This window comes from Grus americana, chromosome 11 (genome assembly GCF_028858705.1).
Source record: "Grus americana isolate bGruAme1 chromosome 11, bGruAme1.mat, whole genome shotgun sequence".
Taxonomy (NCBI): domain Eukaryota; kingdom Metazoa; phylum Chordata; class Aves; order Gruiformes; family Gruidae; genus Grus; species Grus americana.
The window spans coordinates 14845666-14866788 of NC_072862.1; the positions used below are offsets into that span (position 1 = coordinate 14845666).

A 21123-nucleotide genomic window follows, 5' to 3' on the forward strand; every position below is an offset into this window, starting at 1 on the left:
ATGCTGCTAATGTGGATAAGTCTTAGAGGTTTGAAGGAAATACTGCATCTGTTCCAATTTCAGTTTCTGAAAGATTGCCAGACCCCCGTGCCACAACATGAGCTGGTTGAGTTTTCCAATTGAAGTTTTCTGTGGGAAAATGCTGATTCAGCCGAGTCAGAAGATTTTATGGGAATGTGCCTATTCTGTCAAAACTGAGTGAAAGCAAAGCTATCTAACTTCCTGTCCATCCTGTAAGTCAGCCCAGCTCCCTTGTGGCAGTACCCATGGGGAGCTCCAGGCTGTCTGTATTGTCTTTGACCAACGAGGTTCCTCACTTTCTAGCCGTTGTCCAGACACGAAAACTCGGGTTTCCTGGGCAAGCCAGCAGCCCGTCTGGTGTATTTGCAGAATTGCCATGTGTTCATACATAAGGGACCAGTACCTTTGACTCCTTGAGCAGTCTGTGAACAGAGGTGATGTCTGGCTTCTCTTCTGTCTTGTCATCACTGATGTTTTGATAAATTACTCTGAAACAGATTTCAGTCTGCAAAATTTGTGAAATTTCTGCCTTCTGTTCCAATAAAAAGTTCATACAAAACTGATAGTGACAACTTTTCTAGAGATAGGAAAACTAGTTTTTACACAGCATACAGAGATTGATTAAAAATAAACTTTTCCTTGGAGAGTTCAAACTTGTGGTAAAGTAGAAGTACAGAAAATGCTTCCAAAAGTCATGTTAGATATTTCTCCTAAAGCTTAAATGTTAATCTGTGATGAATAAGCCTTCTAAAGAGTATAGCAGGCTGTGCTATAAATTATTTCTGCCATGTTATATTTACAAATATATAAAATACAAATGCAGTACAAAAAGCTGGACTCTGAATGACTTAGCTGGAAAGATTTGTTGAGGATTACTCCCGGATGACATGTCGTTAACAGGTCCTGGCAGTATTAATATATTTCAGTGTAAAATCATTCCAAAGTGCAGTGAAACTTAGGTTTTGTGTTTATCTTCAATGAGAGTAGAAAATTTCTAAAATCAAGTCTGATGGAGCATGATTTGATTGTAGTATCGGTGAGAGCTCCAATAATTTATTGTTGTGCATAAGCCTTGATAGCTTTTAAAATTCTTTTTTCTCTTTTCTTTCAGTATTTATCTTTTTGTGCAGTTTCTCCAAATGATAAGATTTAATGAAAATTCTTCCCCTTTCTTTTTTTCATTCCATCTCAACCTTTTATTTTACTTTCTTCTTAAAAAAAAGTTTATGGAAAAGTGTTTTGTGAACAGATCAGTCAATCTTAAAGTTTATTTTCTGTCATGTGAAGGGCTGCTCTTTTAATAGAAAGATTACTTGTTTTTTATGATCAGTCATACAACCTTTGCTCTATGATACAAGTAATGCTGATTCCATGGACAAATATTAATAAAATTTTTAGGATTCTACTATTGGAAATCTGTCATGTTAATAATGTTAGACTAACATACTAAGTAATTTAAGTTGCATTTTACCTGTAAAACCTTGAAAAGTTGTTATTAAATCCAACTCCATAATTATATTAGATATAGGCATATAAACTAAAAGATGACTGGAAATCTTCCAGATGGAAGGGAGTGGTGGTGTGTATGTGTGGCGGGTTTTTTGTTGTGGGTTGGTTGGTTGTTTGTTTTTAAAGTTGCATCCCGAGACAGCTCCTTTGTGTTTTTTTAATTCATTTTTGGTGGTATACTCTTTCTCTTTGAGCATACCCTCCAAGAAAGGAAAATATGTACTGCTGATTAAGATTATAATCAGCATTTTCAGTATTGGATATTTTCCAGAAAAGAAGCAGGTAGTGAGGTAAAAGATAAACTGCAAGTTTTACATTCCAAGACTTTTTTTAATTATTATTATTTCCTTTGCATTCAGGCACTTCTTTCTCTTTTGGCTGAAGCTCCTTTTCTAAAAGGGGATGCAGTTAATTTGGAAACTTGTCAGATACATGAAAGTGTGTGTTTGGTGTTCCCCTTGAAAGTGCTTTGCTTTGCCTATATGGCATGAAAGTATGTTTGCTGTCATGGAAGATAGGTCTCCTCAATGTCTATTTTAAATTCCTTTGTCTTGAGATTTTTTGAGAACTTTTAGATCCTCTTATGTCTCTGAGCTCTTGTCTGGATTAAAACACAGGAACTATTTGCATAGTTGTACAACCCAGAAACATATCTGCCAGTGCGAACTAGTATGTCACAGTGTGATGCAGGTGAATGAATCTGCACTGAGCAGCAGGCTACCTGTATTTTTCCCACTTTCACAATGTTAGCAGTAGGCAAAATTTGACAAATCTTTTTTGCTTCTTTTTTTCCCCCCTTAACATCTTATGACTTATTTAAGTGAAAATTTGTTTCCTGGACTTTTTAAGTATCTGGAAGGGAGCTGACTGTGCATTTATCAGGGTTCCGATTCACACAAAAATTTCCGGGTCACTTTGTATGACTGTAAGTAAGTGCTTATCCTGCTGTTCATTTTAAAGCCATTCTCTGTGTATGGTTGAACTGGTATATACATACCTATATCAGTATAGTGTTATTATTAATTTACTGTGGTTTTGATTGTGTGATTGAACAAAACTGTTTAATGAGGGCATGGTCTTTCACAGAAGAAATGTGCTTTTACTCTGATGCTAATTTTCAACTAACTGTTTTGAATGAGATTATTTCTGTGTTCTACTGCTTGCTACAGTCATAGAATCGTGATTTTCTGATGTTTTCAGTGGAATGGGGTTTGATTGAAAATGTGTTTACACATGAATAACGGGAATTAGATCTTAGAGACTTGTAAATTTAATTTTTCACATTACTTTTGTTATGAACAATGCAGCTGGTTCTTTACAGAAGAGAAAAGCCAAGAAAGAAGCACTGAAGTCTGCCCTACTTTAGGGAAACACATCCATCTGCTTCTACAATTAATTATATTGTAAAACAATTTGTGATTAATTATTAAGGCATTAATTATTAAGGGTGCTAAAAATCTTAATACAGTATGCTAGTGAAATGCTGAACACATTCCAGTGGCATCAGATATTCAGGCTGTACTACAATTACTGTGGGAGTAATGACAGAGAAAGAATATTCTTTCTATCCCATTGGAATTCATGAGTATTTGCCTGCAGTATATTGTGTCTCATGATTGCAAAGCCGAAAACAAGAGATATGATCAGGGCTTTATCCTCTCAGATCTTGAAAAACCTCTAGAGATAGATGACACCATCTCCCTGGGCAACCATTTCCAGTGCTTGTACTCAAAATACAACACTTGTAGGTACTGCAAGGCGTTACTTTTAGGTCCCCCTTGAAGCCTTCTCTTCTCTAGGCTGAACAAGCCCACTTTCCTCTGACTCTTCTTAGAGGGCAAGTACTCCAGCCCCCCAGCCCTCCTGGTTCCCCCCTGCTGAACTTCAGGTTCATCAATTCTGTCTTGTACTACAGGGCTTAAAACTGGGTGCAGTACTCTACATGAAGTATAATGAATGCTAAGTAGAAGGTGATAATCTCTTCCCTTGATCTGCTTACTGCCTATGTTCATGTTAATACAGCCCAGGATGCTGTTTCCCTCCTTTGCTGCCAGGTCACAGTGCTGGCTGCTGTTGAGGTTGCTGTCCACCAAGATCCTCAGGTCTTTTTCAGCAGAGCTGCTCCTCAGGATGCAGCCTGTATTGTCCCATGCATTTGTATGGGTCGAGCTCTCACAAGTAAGCCCTGACTGAGTCATCGCTGTTGGTAGTCCTCTAGCTTGAACCCTGTCATTAAGCACAGAGGCCTGAGAGACCTTGTCATTGAAGGCTAAGGCAAATACTTGTTTCCTACATAGTTTAGATTAATTTAAACTCAGTTGCTGTGATTTTATGAAGACAGCGTGGGTAGATTACTTCTATGTAGACCTTCTAATTGGGTCAATCTGTGCTGTGATTTATCAAACAAGTATGTGACAGCTTGCTTTTCTAGGCAAACTATCTCTGTATCCTAAATACTTTCATTAATGGAAATATATGGGAAAGTTCTTTGTGGTTCATTGAGATATATAGGAAAGCTCTATGTGGTTCATTGAGTGTGTTCATGTGACATTATTTTGCAGAGAAGCTGTGAAGTTCTAATGTGAAATTTGGTGGGACTGTTTGACACTGCACACGTAGAATCCTCTCACATGACTCCTATAGCATGAATTATTGTTTTTGACTCACTAATAATGGAAAAGATGTGGGCAAATAAGTTTTTATTTACCTTATAAAAGAATAGTAGTATTAACTACAGCAAATACCATTCTTTGAGATGTGTTGTCCCACACAGGAATAGGATTGGCTGAGAATAAGTGTCCTTTATTTCCTTAGTTGAAGAGATAAAGGATATTAAGGATATTCTGGTCAGGTACTCTAGTCAAAAGTATCTGTATGCACTCCAGAGTGTTTGGTGAAAGAGCATCACCTTCTGAGAGAAAAATCTTGAAGGACCACAATTGCTGTACATTAAATCATGGTATTTTATTTTTAAGGGGAATTTCTCTGGGAGCAAAAATTGTAAGGAAAATGCAAACTTTAATTTCATGTTATGAATATTTCTCCTGTCAGATCTTGGAAAACCTCCAGGATTTCAGATTATGAATATTTTTACTTGTTTATGAGCAGCTTTTTGTACTGCAAACTAAATAGTTAAAATCTTTCCTGTTCAAAAATCTCTATTAACTTAACTAATATAAGAAATAAGAAAATAATAAAAGAAAAATTCTCTCAGTCTGAGACTTATTATTGATTACAAAGATAAAAGCTAAAGTATTAGAGGAATGATAGTGTGCCATCTAAATGACATTTAGTCCTTACATAGCTTTGATTCCAAATGGATTTGTAACAGTGGTTGCTAAATCTCAAAAAGAATCTGAGTTTCATTTTTGCTTTAGTACCAAAAGTTCAAATGCTTTTTTGGAACTTTGTCCAAATTATTCTGTGTTTTAAATTGCTAAATTTGCCTAGCTATATTATGAAAAAAGGCATTACAGGAGTTCTGGTTTTGCTTGCTTTTAGGCAGCCTAGGGAAAGCACTGGTGTACTCTTAGAACTCAGGAAAATAAAAGTAATTTTGAAAAAAGAAACAGGAACAAAGTTGTAGTTAAGCAGAGCGATTCAAGCTTAGCTTGTCTTGCTTAAAGGATCAATTAAACTTGTAATTTTTCCCAAAAATTAGCCTTCTAGGTTAATATCCTGATCTTACTGAATCAGATTTTGTGGTTTGGTTGTGGGTTTTTTTTGTTTTTTTTTTTTTTTATTGACCTCAGTGGAACAAGTACTTCACTCTCCGATCTCTGACTTTTGCTGGGTGGTTGCTCCTTCACGTTCTTGAACTGATTGCCTGACCATTTGAATCACAATGTTTTCAATTTCTTAGTAAATGTCTGCAAACAGGGCCTAAAGCAGATTTCATAATGAGTCATTTTGCAGTGCTCTTTTACACAGAAAACTTTAAGAAGTTTATGTAATCACTTTTTTTTTATCTTTCTGACTCTCACTGAAGAGATACAGTCAATTGCCAAATGACTGGCAACAACAAAAAAAATCACTGCATGTTTTCAGTGCTGTGCTGGCACACATGGCAGCCATTGGCCGTGATGTAGAAAATTTTTAGTGGTTGTGGTTTTGTTTATTTTGGGGTTCATAATAAAAAGCGCTAAATCCTCTCCTAGTGATGTGGCTGAATTAGTGGAGGAAAAGTATATGAGGAGATAACCTTTCTTCCTCTTGACAGCAGGCAGAACTCTATGGAAATAGGGAAACTTAGGCTGAATCACATAATGAAGTGGCCTGTCGTCCTGCAGTGATGTCACACTGGCCTCCCTAGGCTAAACTTTGTGTTTAAGAGCTTGGAAGAATAGTCCGGCCTTAGATGGTTAGCAAAGCAACAAGGTATGTTACCATGTACATGTGTGAAATAGGGCATCTTCCATTCTCTCTTCATCCCTAACTGTGTAGGAATGAAGTCAGGATTTTGACCGGAATGTATTCTCTACAGACTATGCAAGAGAGCATAGCATTGCACATTTCTTTCTGGTGGTGAAAGAGGTCTAAATTCTGCATCTCTTTAAGTCAAAATCAATAGAATTACTCTTGGTTTATAGCAGTATGTGCAATCTGTATTTGTACCATCTATTTTTGCTGTCTTATTACTTCATGTTCATGCAGGTACAGATATACTTCTGTTACACTTTAATATACATTTCATATAATTTTCAATACTCTCTTTTTTTGTAACTTAGGATACAAAAATAGCTTCACTGGAGCGCAATATAAGAGATCTTGAAGATGAAATACAGATGTTAAAGACAAATGGAGTTCTGAATACAGAGGACCGAGAAGAAGAAATCAAACAAATAGAAGTTTACAAGAGTCACTCCAAGTTCATGAAAAATAAGGTAAGATCTCTTACTAAAATAGCTTAATGCTGTTTAAATAATGGAAACAAAAGTTTTAACTTGACTCTTTTCAACACAAGCAGCTCTCAGCATGTCTTTGTTTGGGAAATCTCTACTATGCAATACTCAGTAGCTATGGATGAGTGAAGCATTTTGGATAAATAAAAATGTGTTTATGTTTTGACTTAAGAAGAGATAAGGAGCAGGCTATTTTTCGACTTCTGTAGATGCTACTACAATCCTGAGTCTATACTGTGTTCCCTTTTCACTTTCTTGTATGTGGTGCTTTAATGTTGTTTTTTTGAATTAGTTCATAATTTTGACTTGCACCATTTTGGCACAAATTTAATTGTGCATTTTTTTTATTTTTAACTGTAGTTTTACAGTGGGGACTGCTGTTCTATAGATGATGCCTAATTGTAATCTTCTAGTAATTTAACACCTTGCAATTTGATGACTTTGTTTCTAGAAAGTACCTCTCATTTCAAATTATTGTACATAGATAATTATGACTTGACCACAAATAGATAGTAAATGTGTAGCGATGTAACACATTTCCTGGTATCAAGCTCACGAAACAGTATTACTTGTTCATTATTTTAAAATACATTGGAAGTAAAGCTTGATGTCTAAATTGTTGATCTTTTTCTGATGTTTTCTGATATTTTAATAATTGCTTTAAAAATTGTTAATAAATATATAGAATCATAGAATGGTTTGGGTTGGAAGGGACCTAGAGATCATCTAGTTCCAACCCTCTGCTGTGGGCAGGGACACCCTCCACTAGACCAAGTTGCCCAAAGCCCCATCCAGCCTGGCCTTGAACATTTCCAGGGAGGGGGCATCTACAACTTCTCTGGGCAACCAGAGCCTACCACTAGTGCCTCACCACCCTCATAGTGAAGAATTTCTTCCTAATATCTGATCTAAATCTACCTTCTTTCAGTTTAAAACCATTCCCCCTTGTCCTATCACTCCATGCCCTTGTAAACAATCCCTCTCTAGCTTTCCTGTAGGCCCCTTTAGGTACTAGAGGGCTGCTATAAGATCTCCTCAGAGCCTTCTCTTCTCCAGGCTGAACACCACCAATACTCTTCAGCTTCTCAGACTGCCCTGCAAACAAGAAGGCAGGGGGGCACCCAAGAAGCTGCGAGGGGGCACAGCCAGGATAGCTGACCCAACCTGGCCATAGAGATATTCCTTACCATATGATGTCATGCTCAGTATACAACTGGGGGCTGGGCTGGGAGGTGGTTCTGCTTGAGAACTAGCTGAGCATTGGTGCCAGGTGGTGAGCAATTGCGCTGTGTATAATTTGTATCATCTTCTTCTATTATTATTATTATCCTTTTCTGTCCTATTAAACTGTCTTTATGTCAATCCATGAGGGTTTTTTTTATTCTCTCCCCCATCCCACTGAGGGGGGCAGTGATTGAACACCTGTGTGGTTGTTTTAGCTGTCTGCCGGATTAAAACGTGACAGTAATTTACAGCAAAACTCCTAATGCATCTTGGCAAATCTGTTGATATAAAAATAATGTACAAAGCCTAGTATTTTGTTAACAATCTTCTAATGTTTTTGAGAGGAAAAGCTTTAGCATATTTCTGTGGCACAGAAAGCAAATGAATGAGAAGACGATTAAACATGCCTTGTTTTGTCACAGTCTTCTGATCTTTGACAAATGCCACATTCTGACAAAACTTTGTCTGTTTTCTTTCACCAGTCCTTTTCTTCCACTTAAAATTGAGATTTGCAGCCTAAGATATTATTTTTATCATTCATCTGAGAACCTTTCAAGGTGGAAAAGTATTTATGTAGCTGTCAGCAAAAAGATCTTATTATACCTGATCTGTTGAACTTGAGATTATTGATAAATTCTGATAAACAGAAGTCTTGATTGATGGCAAAGAGCAGAACAAAACTCTTCTCACAGCTAACAGTCTTAGGTGTTATAAAGCTCTTAATGCTTCACATTTATTCTTGAAGTATAACTTGCTTTAAATCTCTTCTTGATTTAAATAAATGGGAAGGTGTTAAATGGAGGCCAATACTGAATATTATTTATTGTGAGTGGCAGAGAATGCTAAGAAGTGTTCCTTTTCTTAACTAATTCTTAGTAATATTCACTCCTTCCCAATATATAGGCTTTCATTTTGACTTGCAGTTAAATACAAGTTGTAGAAATGAGAAAGAAAACTTGCTTAGGGTTTTTTTCCCTTGCCCACTTGATGAGGAATCTCCCTGCTCTTTTTTTGAAGGGACAAAAATTGGCATCACTCACACAATATAGAAATTGGCAAAACAAGTCTTGAAATTTTCATGACTACGGGATATGAAGTTTGAAATATCTTCATTCAGCTAATGAAGAAAACATATAGGATGATATGCATTTAAAAAAATAATTTCTGCTTTGCAAGACTTCCTTCTCTTACAAGAGTTCGTCCTTTGACTAGCAGCCAGATATTTAAAGGAACACTGATGAATTTTTTCAGATGTCAGTTTGCACTCTGGAATTGAAGTAATTTTTTGAGTATTAGAACTCTTATGCTATTTACAGGAATGAGTATGAAAATCTAGTGGTAGTTCAGCACAACTTCAGCAAATTACCGTTACGATGAGTTTTAAGAACTGATTAGGCTTTAACCAGGCAGTCTGTCATTAACGTCATTAACATTAAGTGTATAAGAACTGTTCGCACTGTAGAAAGGAAGCATGCAACTTCTAGGTGATCCTGTAGAATAAATATACAGGAAAAGAAGTACAGCATTTTTTTTTTGTGGATAGACCCGGAAATGTGATAAACACTTTAAAAATAGACTTTGACCAGTATAACCTGTAGAATCTACAGATAGACTTGTACACTCTACTGTATGCAGCCACTTCATTTGCATTGCTACTGTTTTTTCTTTACTTAAATCCTTCACTTTAAAAAGCAGTTGTCATTTGTCACATAAGACCAGATCCTTATGATGCGTAAATCAGCATAGTTTAATGGAATTTAGCCCATTAATTTTGATACACAATATTCAGCGGAAGAGCTCTGTTTGTTTGTTTTTCTTTGTTTCCCAGTTACTCTATGTAATGTCATGTAAGATTTTGGGGTGAAAAATAATAATGTAAGAAAAAGGATAATGGTTATCTGGTAATGCTATTATCTAAGGAACTGAAATTGTGGGAGGTGACAGAGGATCATAGATTGAGAAGGAAGACAAAGGAACTAGGGTTTCAGGAAAGGAGGTAAAGCAAGATCATATTGGGCAATGTTGAAAAAGTGGTGACAGGCAAATTGCACATATGACATATGTGAGGTAGTGGGAAGGTCAGGATCAGAGGACAAACTTGGAGTTCTTTAGATGCTACAGCACTTAGACTCATAGGTTATCTTTGCTGTAGTCTTTATAAAGTACAAAACCATTTTTGCCTTTGTCTTTTTTTGTTTTGAGATTAGGAGATCCCATTAAATTGTGACTGTTGGTCTTCCACAGCACTTAAGATATAGCAAAGTGGAAATGTTTGCACATCTGGTGGAGACAAATTTATTTCATGTCCTGTTTTAATTTTTTTACACACAACTAGATAATGCAGATCTTTAAAAAATCAAATATACCCAGGTCTAAAAATGTCTTTTAAAAAGTTATGTGGTTTCTTGTTATGCCTTCGGTGTTTTTGATACTTAACTTTTTTAAATTGAAGTTTTAGTACATTTTCAGCATTATATTTTAATAAAACACAACCAAAAGCATAATTATTCAATACATTTTTGTGTGGTGGCTTTTTGTATTTTTTTTATTTGCAAGCTCTAACACATTTTTAAACTCCTGGCAATTTGTAGGTCTTGTAGCCAGAACTTTATACTAAACAGATTCTGTTTCTAAACCACAAAGAACATACCTGCAATGAGAATGAAGTGGTGGTTTTTTGTGGGTTTTTTTTGTTGTTGATTATTTCTCAGGGTGTGGGTTGTGTCATGGAAAAAACCAGCGAATTTCTAGGAGAGATTAAGTGTCTGTGATGCTCACATGGGTCTCGTATAAAGCATGTGATGTAATTCAGATTGGCTGCAGATCTATGTTTTGTCTTTATATCTTGTAGACAGATTTTCCCATTGTTGATTTTGTATACATTTTTGTCTCAGTTGCCATACTTGCTTACATGCTCTGGCAAGGGATGGAGGAAGGTGGTTTGCTCTCAAGAGAAACTTTTCTCTAGCAGTTTCTTAACTGCACTCTTTACATTTTCTTGACATCTGTTTGTTGTACGCTCCTTTTCTTATTCTGATATTCTCAGACTGTGAAGGTGATTGCTTTTAGTGCCAGTATAGATTCTTGATTTTATACAGTAGCTCAGAGGTGGCTAGCCAAGTACCTTAACTAGCTAGACAAACATACAGTATTTAGGAAGAGAAATAAGGAATAAATATATTGGGACATGCATATGGACTATAGTAAGGATACACTTGCAATGCAAAACAAAATAGAAATATTTTGATCAGCAGAAAATGTTTCCAGTGACTGTGTCATACAATATTGAATCTGTGAAATATTTTAGTATGTGGATCTTTAGGATGTAGTTGAATAGGATCAGCCTGTTCACATTCTTTTTTTCCTGGGGATTTTTGAGTCACCTTCCATGTAGCCCTTCTAGATTCCTTGCATCCCAATGTCTGTTAGGATGCAACTACTGGGAGACAATGGCAAGAGCTCTTCTAGCACTTCTCTGGTTGTTGCAGAATTGAAACTTGAATTTTAAATAAAAATATCTAGGCCTTACAGTCATCAAGAAAACTTCCCAAATATAAAGGAAGTCTGGCTTCTCTGAGTTATGCAGATTCACTGAGGCATTTTATTTTAAACAGTCCTCATGAGATGATATATCTGAACTCATCTTGTGACCAGTGTTACTTCACAGGACTTTAAGAGGAATAGCTATATGTCACCTAATCCACCATCATTTAGCATCATTCAATGTATTGTTCAGTGCTTTGTTCAGATTCATTTATTCTAAATCCATCACACTTCTGTGTTCTGTGGCTACCCTTCCCATTTATCATTGTGGAAAGGAAAGAATAATCAGAATTCCATGACATTTACTGATGAAAGTTAAATTTGCTTAAATTCAGAAGCTCCTTCTTAGTGACTGGGTTTCTGCTGTTTTTCATAGGATATGCTTTTAAAATCTCACAGACCTTTCACTGTGTGGAATTTTTTATAACGTTTTCCCCAGACTTCTCTTAAGTTAATCTCTTTGGCTTGACTTTGTTAGTACTGGAGAATTCCACATGAACTGCCAGGGAGGAAAAAAGGAGGTGGGAATGGTGGGCAGCAACACATTTGCAAGAAGAGCAACGTTAAAATTCCACTTTTCTTACTAAGATGCCTGCTTTTCTTATCAGGCTCCTAAAAAACCTTGATTTAATCTGGCCAGTGATAATTCACAAGAACCATGCTGTTTGAAGGAATAGGTTATTGAATTTTATACTTTTATGAAAACTTTTTTTCCTATGCATTTTTTGCTGTCCTGCCAGACTTGCCTCACACAGAATAAACTCCTTTGAACTTAAGTGAGGTTCATGGTGAATTTATAGGCCAAATCATCATGTATAATCTTTAAGAGTTTCCTTTTAACTTCTGCAACAGCAGGGCAATCATTCTTAAGACAGAGTATGTTAAATTACAAGAAAGTGAAGTTATGAGTGTCAAAAGTCTGAATCTTAATTCTCTTCCAGAATTTACAGGTGTCTGAGTTGTCACATCATGGTTGTTCACACCTCTCAGATTTCGAGTGCAACTATGAATTCGAAATAAAATTAATGATCTAAACTTTTTCCCCCCCATTACAGATTGACCAACTGAAACAAGAACTCTCAAAGAAAGAATCAGAACTTCTTGCCTTACAAACTAAGCTTGAAACCCTTAGCAATCAGAATTCAGATTGCAAGCAACACATTGAAGTGCTTAAAGAGTCACTTACTGCCAAAGAACAGAGAGCTGCCATACTTCAGACAGAGGTATTGTATCTTCTAATCATAAAATGCAATACAAATAGTTAGTTAATAGCATGTGTCAAGGTGATGATTTGTTTGTTGCAAGTCTGTGTAGAAGGCAGTTTGTTAAAGAATAGTGAAATAATTTAAACACCTTTAAATGCCAATATATTGGGTATATATTTTTGGTAGCACACCAGCTCTTATTCTAGAATTTTTTTAGAAGCACTTATAAGAATCATAATCATAATTTTAAGAAAATGCTTGTGCCTAATTCTCATTGGCTTCGATGGGGGGAGCTGGGCCTTAATGACTTGATTGTTGTGATTTCATTCCTTGCTTCTTCATCTATTAGTTGACTGAGTTTTTCTTTTGGTTGCTCTGGCTTGATGCTGCTTTTCTACTGTGTATTTCTATTCTGAGGAGTGAAGCCACTGATGTATTCTGAAGGGATCTGTTGAAGGGTGCATGATATTAATCTGTGGTTATTGTTTTGAGTGCAATCAACATTTGTTTTAAAATAGGAATATTTTCAATCTTCAAAACAGACCAGTGCATTAGTTATGCAGGTATCTACAAAGTCAGATCATAAAAATACGGGTAATGGATACATGGTTGAGATGGTTGTCACATTTCATGTAATGTGTAAGTCCAGTGTTAAAAATCTTGTCCATTAGTTCATTTCCTGGGGTTTTAAAAAAACTTCATAGACTTGGAGCACACAATACTGATTAGATTGGTTCCTATTATAACTGCTTCATTTTATTTTTAATGCGTGTACCCCTTTAAAGAAACAGAACTGTGAAATTCAGTCATACAGTGCAAATAGTTTCTATTCAGAGAAGTATATTATTTAAGGTATACAGGAATCTTACAGAAAGTTTCAAATTTCTGGCTTACAAAGCTCTAGGAGAAAAAAACAGCCTAAACACTTCATTCTCATGGAAGCAGGAAACAAATATCTCTAAGATTCCGATTATCCCTCTGTGCTGTAGGTCTTATCCTCCATACATTAAGAAGATACAGAAGAAATCTTGGAATTTCCAGCTTTTGTTTAATGGGCCAGCCAGCATGTGTGTATAATACAAAATAATCATAATAGAACAAGAGTAAAAGCTCCAGCAATTTTGAGATCTCAATCTAGCTTTTGAGTAGTAAATATTATATATTTTAAATTTTTGTCTGTGCAAATCTGTTTTGCAAGGTTTGTATTACCTGTCATGTTGCTGAGTCTGGTGATGAATTCCATTGGCTCTCTACTAATTTGATTTCCTAATTCTTTATCAGATCGATATTTATTCAAGGCATTACAGTCTTATGGCTGGCAGATGCACAGTGGTAAAAAGAACCGAATCTCCAGTGCTCTTGATGAAGGGCTGCTGGGATTGTGCAGTCCTAGTGGAGAACCAGTTGGTTTCTGACGAGTATTCAATTCCTCTTCTTCCCAGTTTCTACATAAGGCAGTTGGGCTTGAACCTTTTACATGAAGCAATTTAAGTTAAAATTAGCTGTAATTGCCTGTCTGTGCAGGTGAGATGTGTGGTGGAGATGTGCATCTCAAATCTGCTGAAAAAGATCTTTACTTTTATGTTACAGCTAGAAATAAAGCACACTGTGTACCCATTAGTTTCTCAAACCAGGACTTATCAGGAAAGAACAGTACTTTTGTTTGTTATTTTAAAGCCTCAGGGTTGTTGTAGGCATGTCGCAGGCTGTACAGCTTTCCATCTAGAAGATTAGATATTCAGGGTTAGATATTAGATATTTAGGGTTTCTGGAGTTAAATAATATAGAGGGTCGCAAAAATATATGGTTAGTCTGGACATACTTTTCACCTCTTTCGAATAGACTTTGAATCAAGAGCTCCTTAAAACTACTGAGCTATCCAGTCTTGTTTCCGGGAATAGAATCTTATAGCAGCTTTCAGCTCATAAGAAATGCACTCATGTAACCAAACACAGGATTTGTCATAAATTGCTGTGTAACTGTATGAGAATGCTACTTGCTTTCTCTAATGATCATGAAAACAAGTGAAAGATCTCTGTGTCCAAACAATTTCATAGATTAGAAAATAAGATTCTTCAAGGCTGATGTGTATGTTCTAATGATGTTCTATTGTTAAATATTTTTAAGACTTTCAGGATTTCGACATGTTCCTCATCACCCTGCCGTATACTAGGGAGTTTTTCTGATTAAAAATGATTGCCAGGATGTCTCTTCTCTACAAGTTATGTTAAAACTTCCAGACTGGGTGTGCAGTTTATTGGAGAGTCTGTTAAACTGTGAGCGTTCAGGAGAAATGTGCTGGAGCTCTGAGCAACACAAAAGCTGGACAGCAGCTGAATTTGTAGATTTCTACGTCTACTCCTGTAGGCCAAAGTTCATTTTTCTTATCAATATTTAAACAAAACCAGAAAGAATACATCCTTAACATAAGCAACAAGAAGACATCTCAGTAAAAATTAATTACATTGGATGCCATAAGTTTGAGAGCTGATCTTGTTCCTAGTGTTAGTCAGTTATGAGATAGTTAAAAACAGGCTGGTTTTTCTACTTGCATTTTTTCTCATTCTGGATGGAAATGGCTTCTTTTTTTCTCTTATTTCTTTTGCCTGTTTATTTGCCCTTCTTATATTTTGACTGACTAGTGGGCCAATATGTGGCAATAAGAATTAAGTAATTTTTTTGTTTATTTCATTGTATGCTTTGTTGTACGTTTCAATTAAGAAATTCATACCTTCAGGCTACATTCTCCTGTTACATCCTGCAAAACCTAAATGTGATACAGCAAGAAAGGAAAATTAAAAATGATATCTTAGAGTTAAATTTTCATGAACTCCCGTCATACCTACTCTTAGTTTTATGGGGAGCCTTGTTGGTCATCACTTTTTGCAAATATCAACTTCATATAGCTCAACAATGTCTGTCTTCAGTACTCAGAAATATCTTGTATTTCAAAAGCACCTTTTACATTTCCATTTAATCTTTAGTTTGGAGAACTCTGGGGGAGTAGAGGGAATGTTTATCTCTCATATGAATCTTTACTGAAAACGTTACATTTGGTTATGTGTGAGAGGCTAAATGTGGGCTAATTCCAAGTATCAGCAGAGGCCATCAATGTTTTGTTTCTGGTGTATGTATTAAGCTGTGTTAAATTAAATTACAAAATAGCAACAAATCAAAAGCTCCTCTAATGATGCTCACGTTTCCTGCAGAAAATACAATCCCTGCAACAAGAGAGCCATGACAGGATAGAGGGGCTTTCTATGCACTAAAACCTCTTACCATGAAAATGAGCAAGGGTCGTTTATGTGGTGATCAAGCATGTGGCTTGCTGGTGTAGATAGGTGACGAATAAAAATACTGCTTTGCCAGCTGGCTCTCTGAGACCTGGCTTTTAGGCTGACAAAACTAAGGCTTAGACTGTGCTGCGGAGCAATCCAGCAATGATTCTAGACATTGCAGGCTTTGTTCTCTGCAACTGGGAATTGGGAAAAGATTTTGTTTGCTTAGAGCAACTGAATCTTCTGTCTCCAGGCCTCAGGTCTTATCTAACGGGAGGGCAATGGGCTTCCAGCAGCAGATGGGAAAGCAGCTGCAGGCAGATGCAGGGTGAATGGGAGTGCTCCAGCAGGTGGAAATCATTATGGAAGGAATTTTGTACTGGACAAGCTATTGGTCATTCCCAGATGAGTAAAGTTAATAATGTTTTGGCCTGCGTTAAGCCACGCTCCTTTCTTCCTGCATGTCCATATTGTCTATTTGTAGAATAGATAGTTTTTGTTAATTATCACTGAAGAATTTTATGCTGTCCTAAAACGTGCTCATAACCTGCCTTGAAGGGCTTCTTTCTGGAGGTGAAACTTAATCGTCAAAGGCCAGTTCTAATCCTGAGCTAAGGTATTGATAGTTGCAGTGACAACTTCCTGAATAGGATTACTTTGTAATCACCTTGTTGTAATTAAATCAGCATAGTAAATCCTGTAATTAAAAAAAAAATCCTCAACAGGATCTCAGTTACTTCATAACAACCCTTTTATTATTATTCAGCTTAATAATGGTGTTCTGCAGGTTATCTTCAGGTTTTGGAGACGGCAGCTATATATGATGGAACAGGATGTAATTCATAGAATCACATAATGGTTGAGGTTGGAAGGGAGCTCTGGACATCACCTGGTCCAACCTTCCTGCTCAAGCAGGACCACCTAGAGCTCATTATCCAGGACCATGTCCAGATGGCTTTTGAATATCTCCAAGGATGGAGACTCTACAACCTCTCTGGGCAACGTGTGCCAGTGCTCGGTCACCCTCACAGTAATGTTTCCTGTTGTTCAGAGGGAACCTTCTAATTTCTAGTTTGTGCCCGTTGCCTCGTGTCCTGTCACTGGGCACCACTGAACAGCCTGGCTCCACCTTCCTTACAGCCTCTCTTCAGATATTTATACACAATGATAAGATGCCCCCTTCTCTTTTCTAGGCTAAACAGTCCCATCCAATTATTTTTTGCATCATTTCAAGTCTGGAATTTTCATGATGTCAACAAAATTAGCTCAGAAAATATTTCTTCTTTTAAAAGTATAATTTAAGTTTGAGCTAATTCTTACATAGTTGGTTTCAACAGTCAGAAATGAAGTGTAAGCAGAGTTATTCTTAATCTCTGCAGAATGGTGGCTAATATTGAGAGGCATGACTAGTGTATCTGTTTATTCAGTTAGTACTTTTACATGTATTATAGCAGATCATCAGAAATAAAGAGACATCTGGATTTTTTTTATGAGTATAGTTAATTTCCTTCAAACAATGGTAATTGGATCAGATTTCAGGTACAATGGCACTTTGTCACATGATGTGAGAAAATGTAAAACCAACAGTAAATAAGTCTAGATTTAAACATGATGTGCTTTTTGCACAGTTCCTGTTGTCCCACTGATGTCAGTGTGTTTGGGTTTTTTTTATAGATTTATTTGACTTAAAAAGCTATCATTTGAAGTTTTTATTGACAGCTGAAACAAAAAGATATAATCCTGTAAAGCAATAACTATCATGGTGGCCAGAGTTGGGAGGTCTGAAAATGGTTTATTGCCAGTAGGAAAAATGTTTGGAACCAGTCCTTAAAAGGTTCGCTGCCTCTGCTACGTGCATTTCATTTTGTTCCATTTTAAGGGTATATGTGATAATAGTGCCAAACTCTGCAAACTTTTCCTACCTTAACGTATATAGCCTTTGTTTTGATTATCTCTTTATTAATGATGTGAAAACCCCGAGGTCAGATAAAAATGAGCCAAGGTCAGGCTACTCCAGCTACAGAACACTGAAAAATGTCACTCTGCTCCACAGAGAATTGTTAAAAGGAAGAATATTAGACTTGCTGAGATTTTCCTTGCTGTTGTGAAAAAGCTATCGGTGTTAATTTTTAAATGAAGCCTTGTAGTGTTACTGCAGAGGGAAAGAGGTTAAACAGCATGAATGATCCTTTTTGAGGATTTAAAAAGATGAGACACTACTATTTGTATACTTTAAAAAGTGGTAGTACAGTTTGAGACTATATTTGCGTATATTTGCAATGACTGGCACTTAACTACTGCTCTTACAATCAGGGAAAAATTTACATAAATTGATGCAAATAAATTAATTTCAGCTGGGTAGCTCAGTGGAGAAAAACATTCATTTCATAAGCAATTCTGACACAAACATACTTAGCACTTTATTAGTTAGTGTATCATTGCTTTAGATAACACACCCACAAACTGGCAGGTGTGCTGTTTGAAGGTTAATCAACTGTGAAATAAGTAAATGTCTACAAAGAAATTTTGTAAATTGTGAGCATAGCCCTGTCAATGGAGAAAATGGATTAGAAAAATATGTGAAGTCTGTACTGTAACTGAATACTGATGTGTTCAGCATATATGTATAAATATAGAAAACCCAATAAAAATGAAGAGGAAAGGTGATTATAGAAGGTATTTATTGCAATCTGCTTTTTCTTTTAAACAGATCTGTTTATAGAGAAGGGCTGTGAAATGATTGACTTCTTGGCAGTTCTTAGTTTGCATAAAGAGCAAATAAAAGTAGAAAAAAAAGCACAAAATACTTGAAACAAATACAAATGCTTTATTTTTCTTTCTATTACAATGTTGATATTTGATGTTGCTTGAAATGTAAATCTGCTATTAATTTTACGATAATAATGGCATAGCTACAGTTCTTTCACTCTCACATTTTTATTTTTCTAAGTTAGAGCTTTACTTTGAAATTGTATTTTGCTATTGTTTTGTGATTTTTTTTTTTCTTTTTTCTTTTTTCAAATCAGGCTGGGTCAGATACTTCAGTGTGGTCTCTGCTGTACTGCCAGTGTATTGTTCTGGTAGATCTGCTGTGCATGCAAAGGAAAGATCACCCATATTCTGGAGGCTTGCGTATCATTTACTCTCTTACTCCACAGCTGTTCACAGCTTTCTTGACAGTGTTGCATATTTCAAACTGAGCTTTATCTCAGGTGGAATTTGTCAGCCATTTCACTTTTTATACAGCTCTCGCATTTTGAGGGCCCCTGTGACAGGTCAGAACTGGAGAGAGGAGCATAGTGGCAAGGCAGTAAATTCAAGGAGTTAAACTGAAAGAACACTTACGTGAGCAAAATTCTGTATTTAAACAAAAGTAAACGGTGAAGCCAAGTTGGGTTTTGTTGGGTTGTGGGGTTTTTTTTCCCCACTATCTGTTGGAGAATTTTAAGACTTGACTCTTCAAAGGCACATCAAATAGCATGGTCTGATTTTAGTCACCTTTGTGCTTTGAGCAGGAGGTTGGACTGGTTGATGTCCTGAGACCCATTCCAACCTCAGTGACTTTATGGTACTACAAATGAAGCACTCTCAAATACATGATAGGTAGTGCTGTCCCAAAGATGTCTGTTTTCTGCTTTGTGAGTTATATACTAGCATTCATTTATCTAGAGAAAGATTAAATCTCAATTGATTTATTTACACCACCCCACCCCCAGATTGAATCCATTCTTGATAATAGCTTTCAATGTTCTGTCTTTCTTTTGGAGATACCATTATTTTTATTTCATTAAAAAATTGAAATGAAATTGCCTGAGGGAAAGGCGACTGAAAGAGTGGAGAGTTCCATTAGAAACTAGTGCCTGGAGACAGGAAAATGCAGATAAAAAGAAAATGGCAAAGATGAAAGTACAAAGAGGCTGTATACTCGCTGTGTAAAGACTTTATATAAGTTGTTTGGCACAAATAGTTTAATAAATGTTAGATTTATCTTAATGTCAAAACACTTCTCATTTTCATCTATTTTATTTAAGTGATAAATAACTGTGGTGTGTCTGTGTCATTTCCGTGCCCCCCCCCCCAGTTCTTAGATTTACAGAAAATTACCTGGATGCCGTTTAAAACCATATTCATTTAGACAGCTTTAATGGGTTTTTATAACTGAGCAAAATTTACTATCATAAATTTTACTTCACTTAGGCTTGATTCTAGTGGATGGAAATGATTAGAAAAATATTAGTACTGTTATCTACTAATTTAAAACCTTTGCTCTAACTGGAGATGTTTTGAGAGTAACTTTGATAGGATTGCTTCAGAAACGATTCTATGTATACTTTAACTATTGCTTATATTGTGATTAAGTCTAAAGGGGTCCAGTTATGATCCTAGTGTATTGGCACTATACGCAAAAATGCAAAGCAAAACCAACCTCAAAATAGTATTGAAATTTCACCAGGTAGATGCAAAACCAAGGGGAACAGAAAGAATTTGTAGATGTGGTAATTAGCATAATAACTACTAGGCATAACCCCCCCAGTCTGAAACTGTTAATCATGTTTTGTGCATATTGCTACAATGATGAAGTGTGAGGAGAAGTTACTGAAGTAATTTTGCATATTTTTGGGTTTTACGCTTGACAGAGCTGCGTAAAAAGGGCTAGAGCCACTTAAAGGAAGACATGAATTAAGTCTGGTGACTGAAGGGAGATGGGGGGGCCATGGTTTGGTGAATAAGCCATGAATGGCCTTAAGGCCAGAGACAAGTGGATCTCATGTTTATAAAAGTGAAAGAGGGAATGGGCAATGGTGGCTGGTATTTTGTGTCTGCTATCTTGGGATAAAAATGAAAGAAGATAGCAAATCATCAATGAATCTGATCCTTGTGTAGGGTACATACAGCTTGGTAAAAGTTTGCTATACAGAGGTAGGGACAAGGCAAGCTTTTTTACTTCTTCCATAGCACCAGTGTAAGGGTTGTGTGGGGGTTGTTTTTGGGGTTTTTTTTTTTTTTTTTTTTTATGTGGGTATTAAGAATGCAATGCAGGGATGTAATGTGGGACAGTTCAGCCTTTGTGCTGGGACTAAGGCCAGACACTGCAAACTGTCTTATTTTTAATTAGTGATTCAGTTTGGGAGCATCCTTGTTCAGTGAAGAGATCTACTCTTCCTAACATAGATAACAGAAGTCTTAGCTCACAATTGCTCTTAACCCCAACATTCAAGCCTGCAGTAGGTGCAAAGATGCATTCTCAGCCTGCCCGCTATCTCTGCAGAGGAAAAAATCGTGCTTACAGCAGAAGCAGAGTTTAATAAAATAGGAGATATGGCTCATTTGGGATAAAAAACTTCTGCAGCTGTGGCTATCGAGAAATCTTTGGATATGCTCATACTGACAGTGGACCTCAGATGGCTTTTTTGATTCTTGTCTTGGTAGGATTCTCAATAA

At 36.4% G+C, this 21123-nt stretch overlaps 1 protein-coding gene across 16 annotated transcripts in view; it reads left to right on the plus strand.

The window, feature by feature from the left end:
• The window catches only part of ERC2 (ELKS/RAB6-interacting/CAST family member 2), a 509200-nt gene that overhangs the window by 121936 nt on the left and 366141 nt on the right, over positions 1–21123 (plus strand). For 15 of the 16 annotated variants that reach the window (XM_054838820.1, XM_054838822.1, XM_054838825.1 and 12 more), the window contains 2 exons: positions 6258–6413; positions 12254–12421. The exons of the other annotated variant lie outside the window; for it this stretch is intronic. In XM_054838820.1, the coding sequence (XP_054694795.1) occupies positions 6258–6413; positions 12254–12421 (324 nt within the window). The remainder of the gene's footprint in view (positions 1–6257; positions 6414–12253; positions 12422–21123) is intronic. 16 annotated transcript variants of the gene reach the window in all.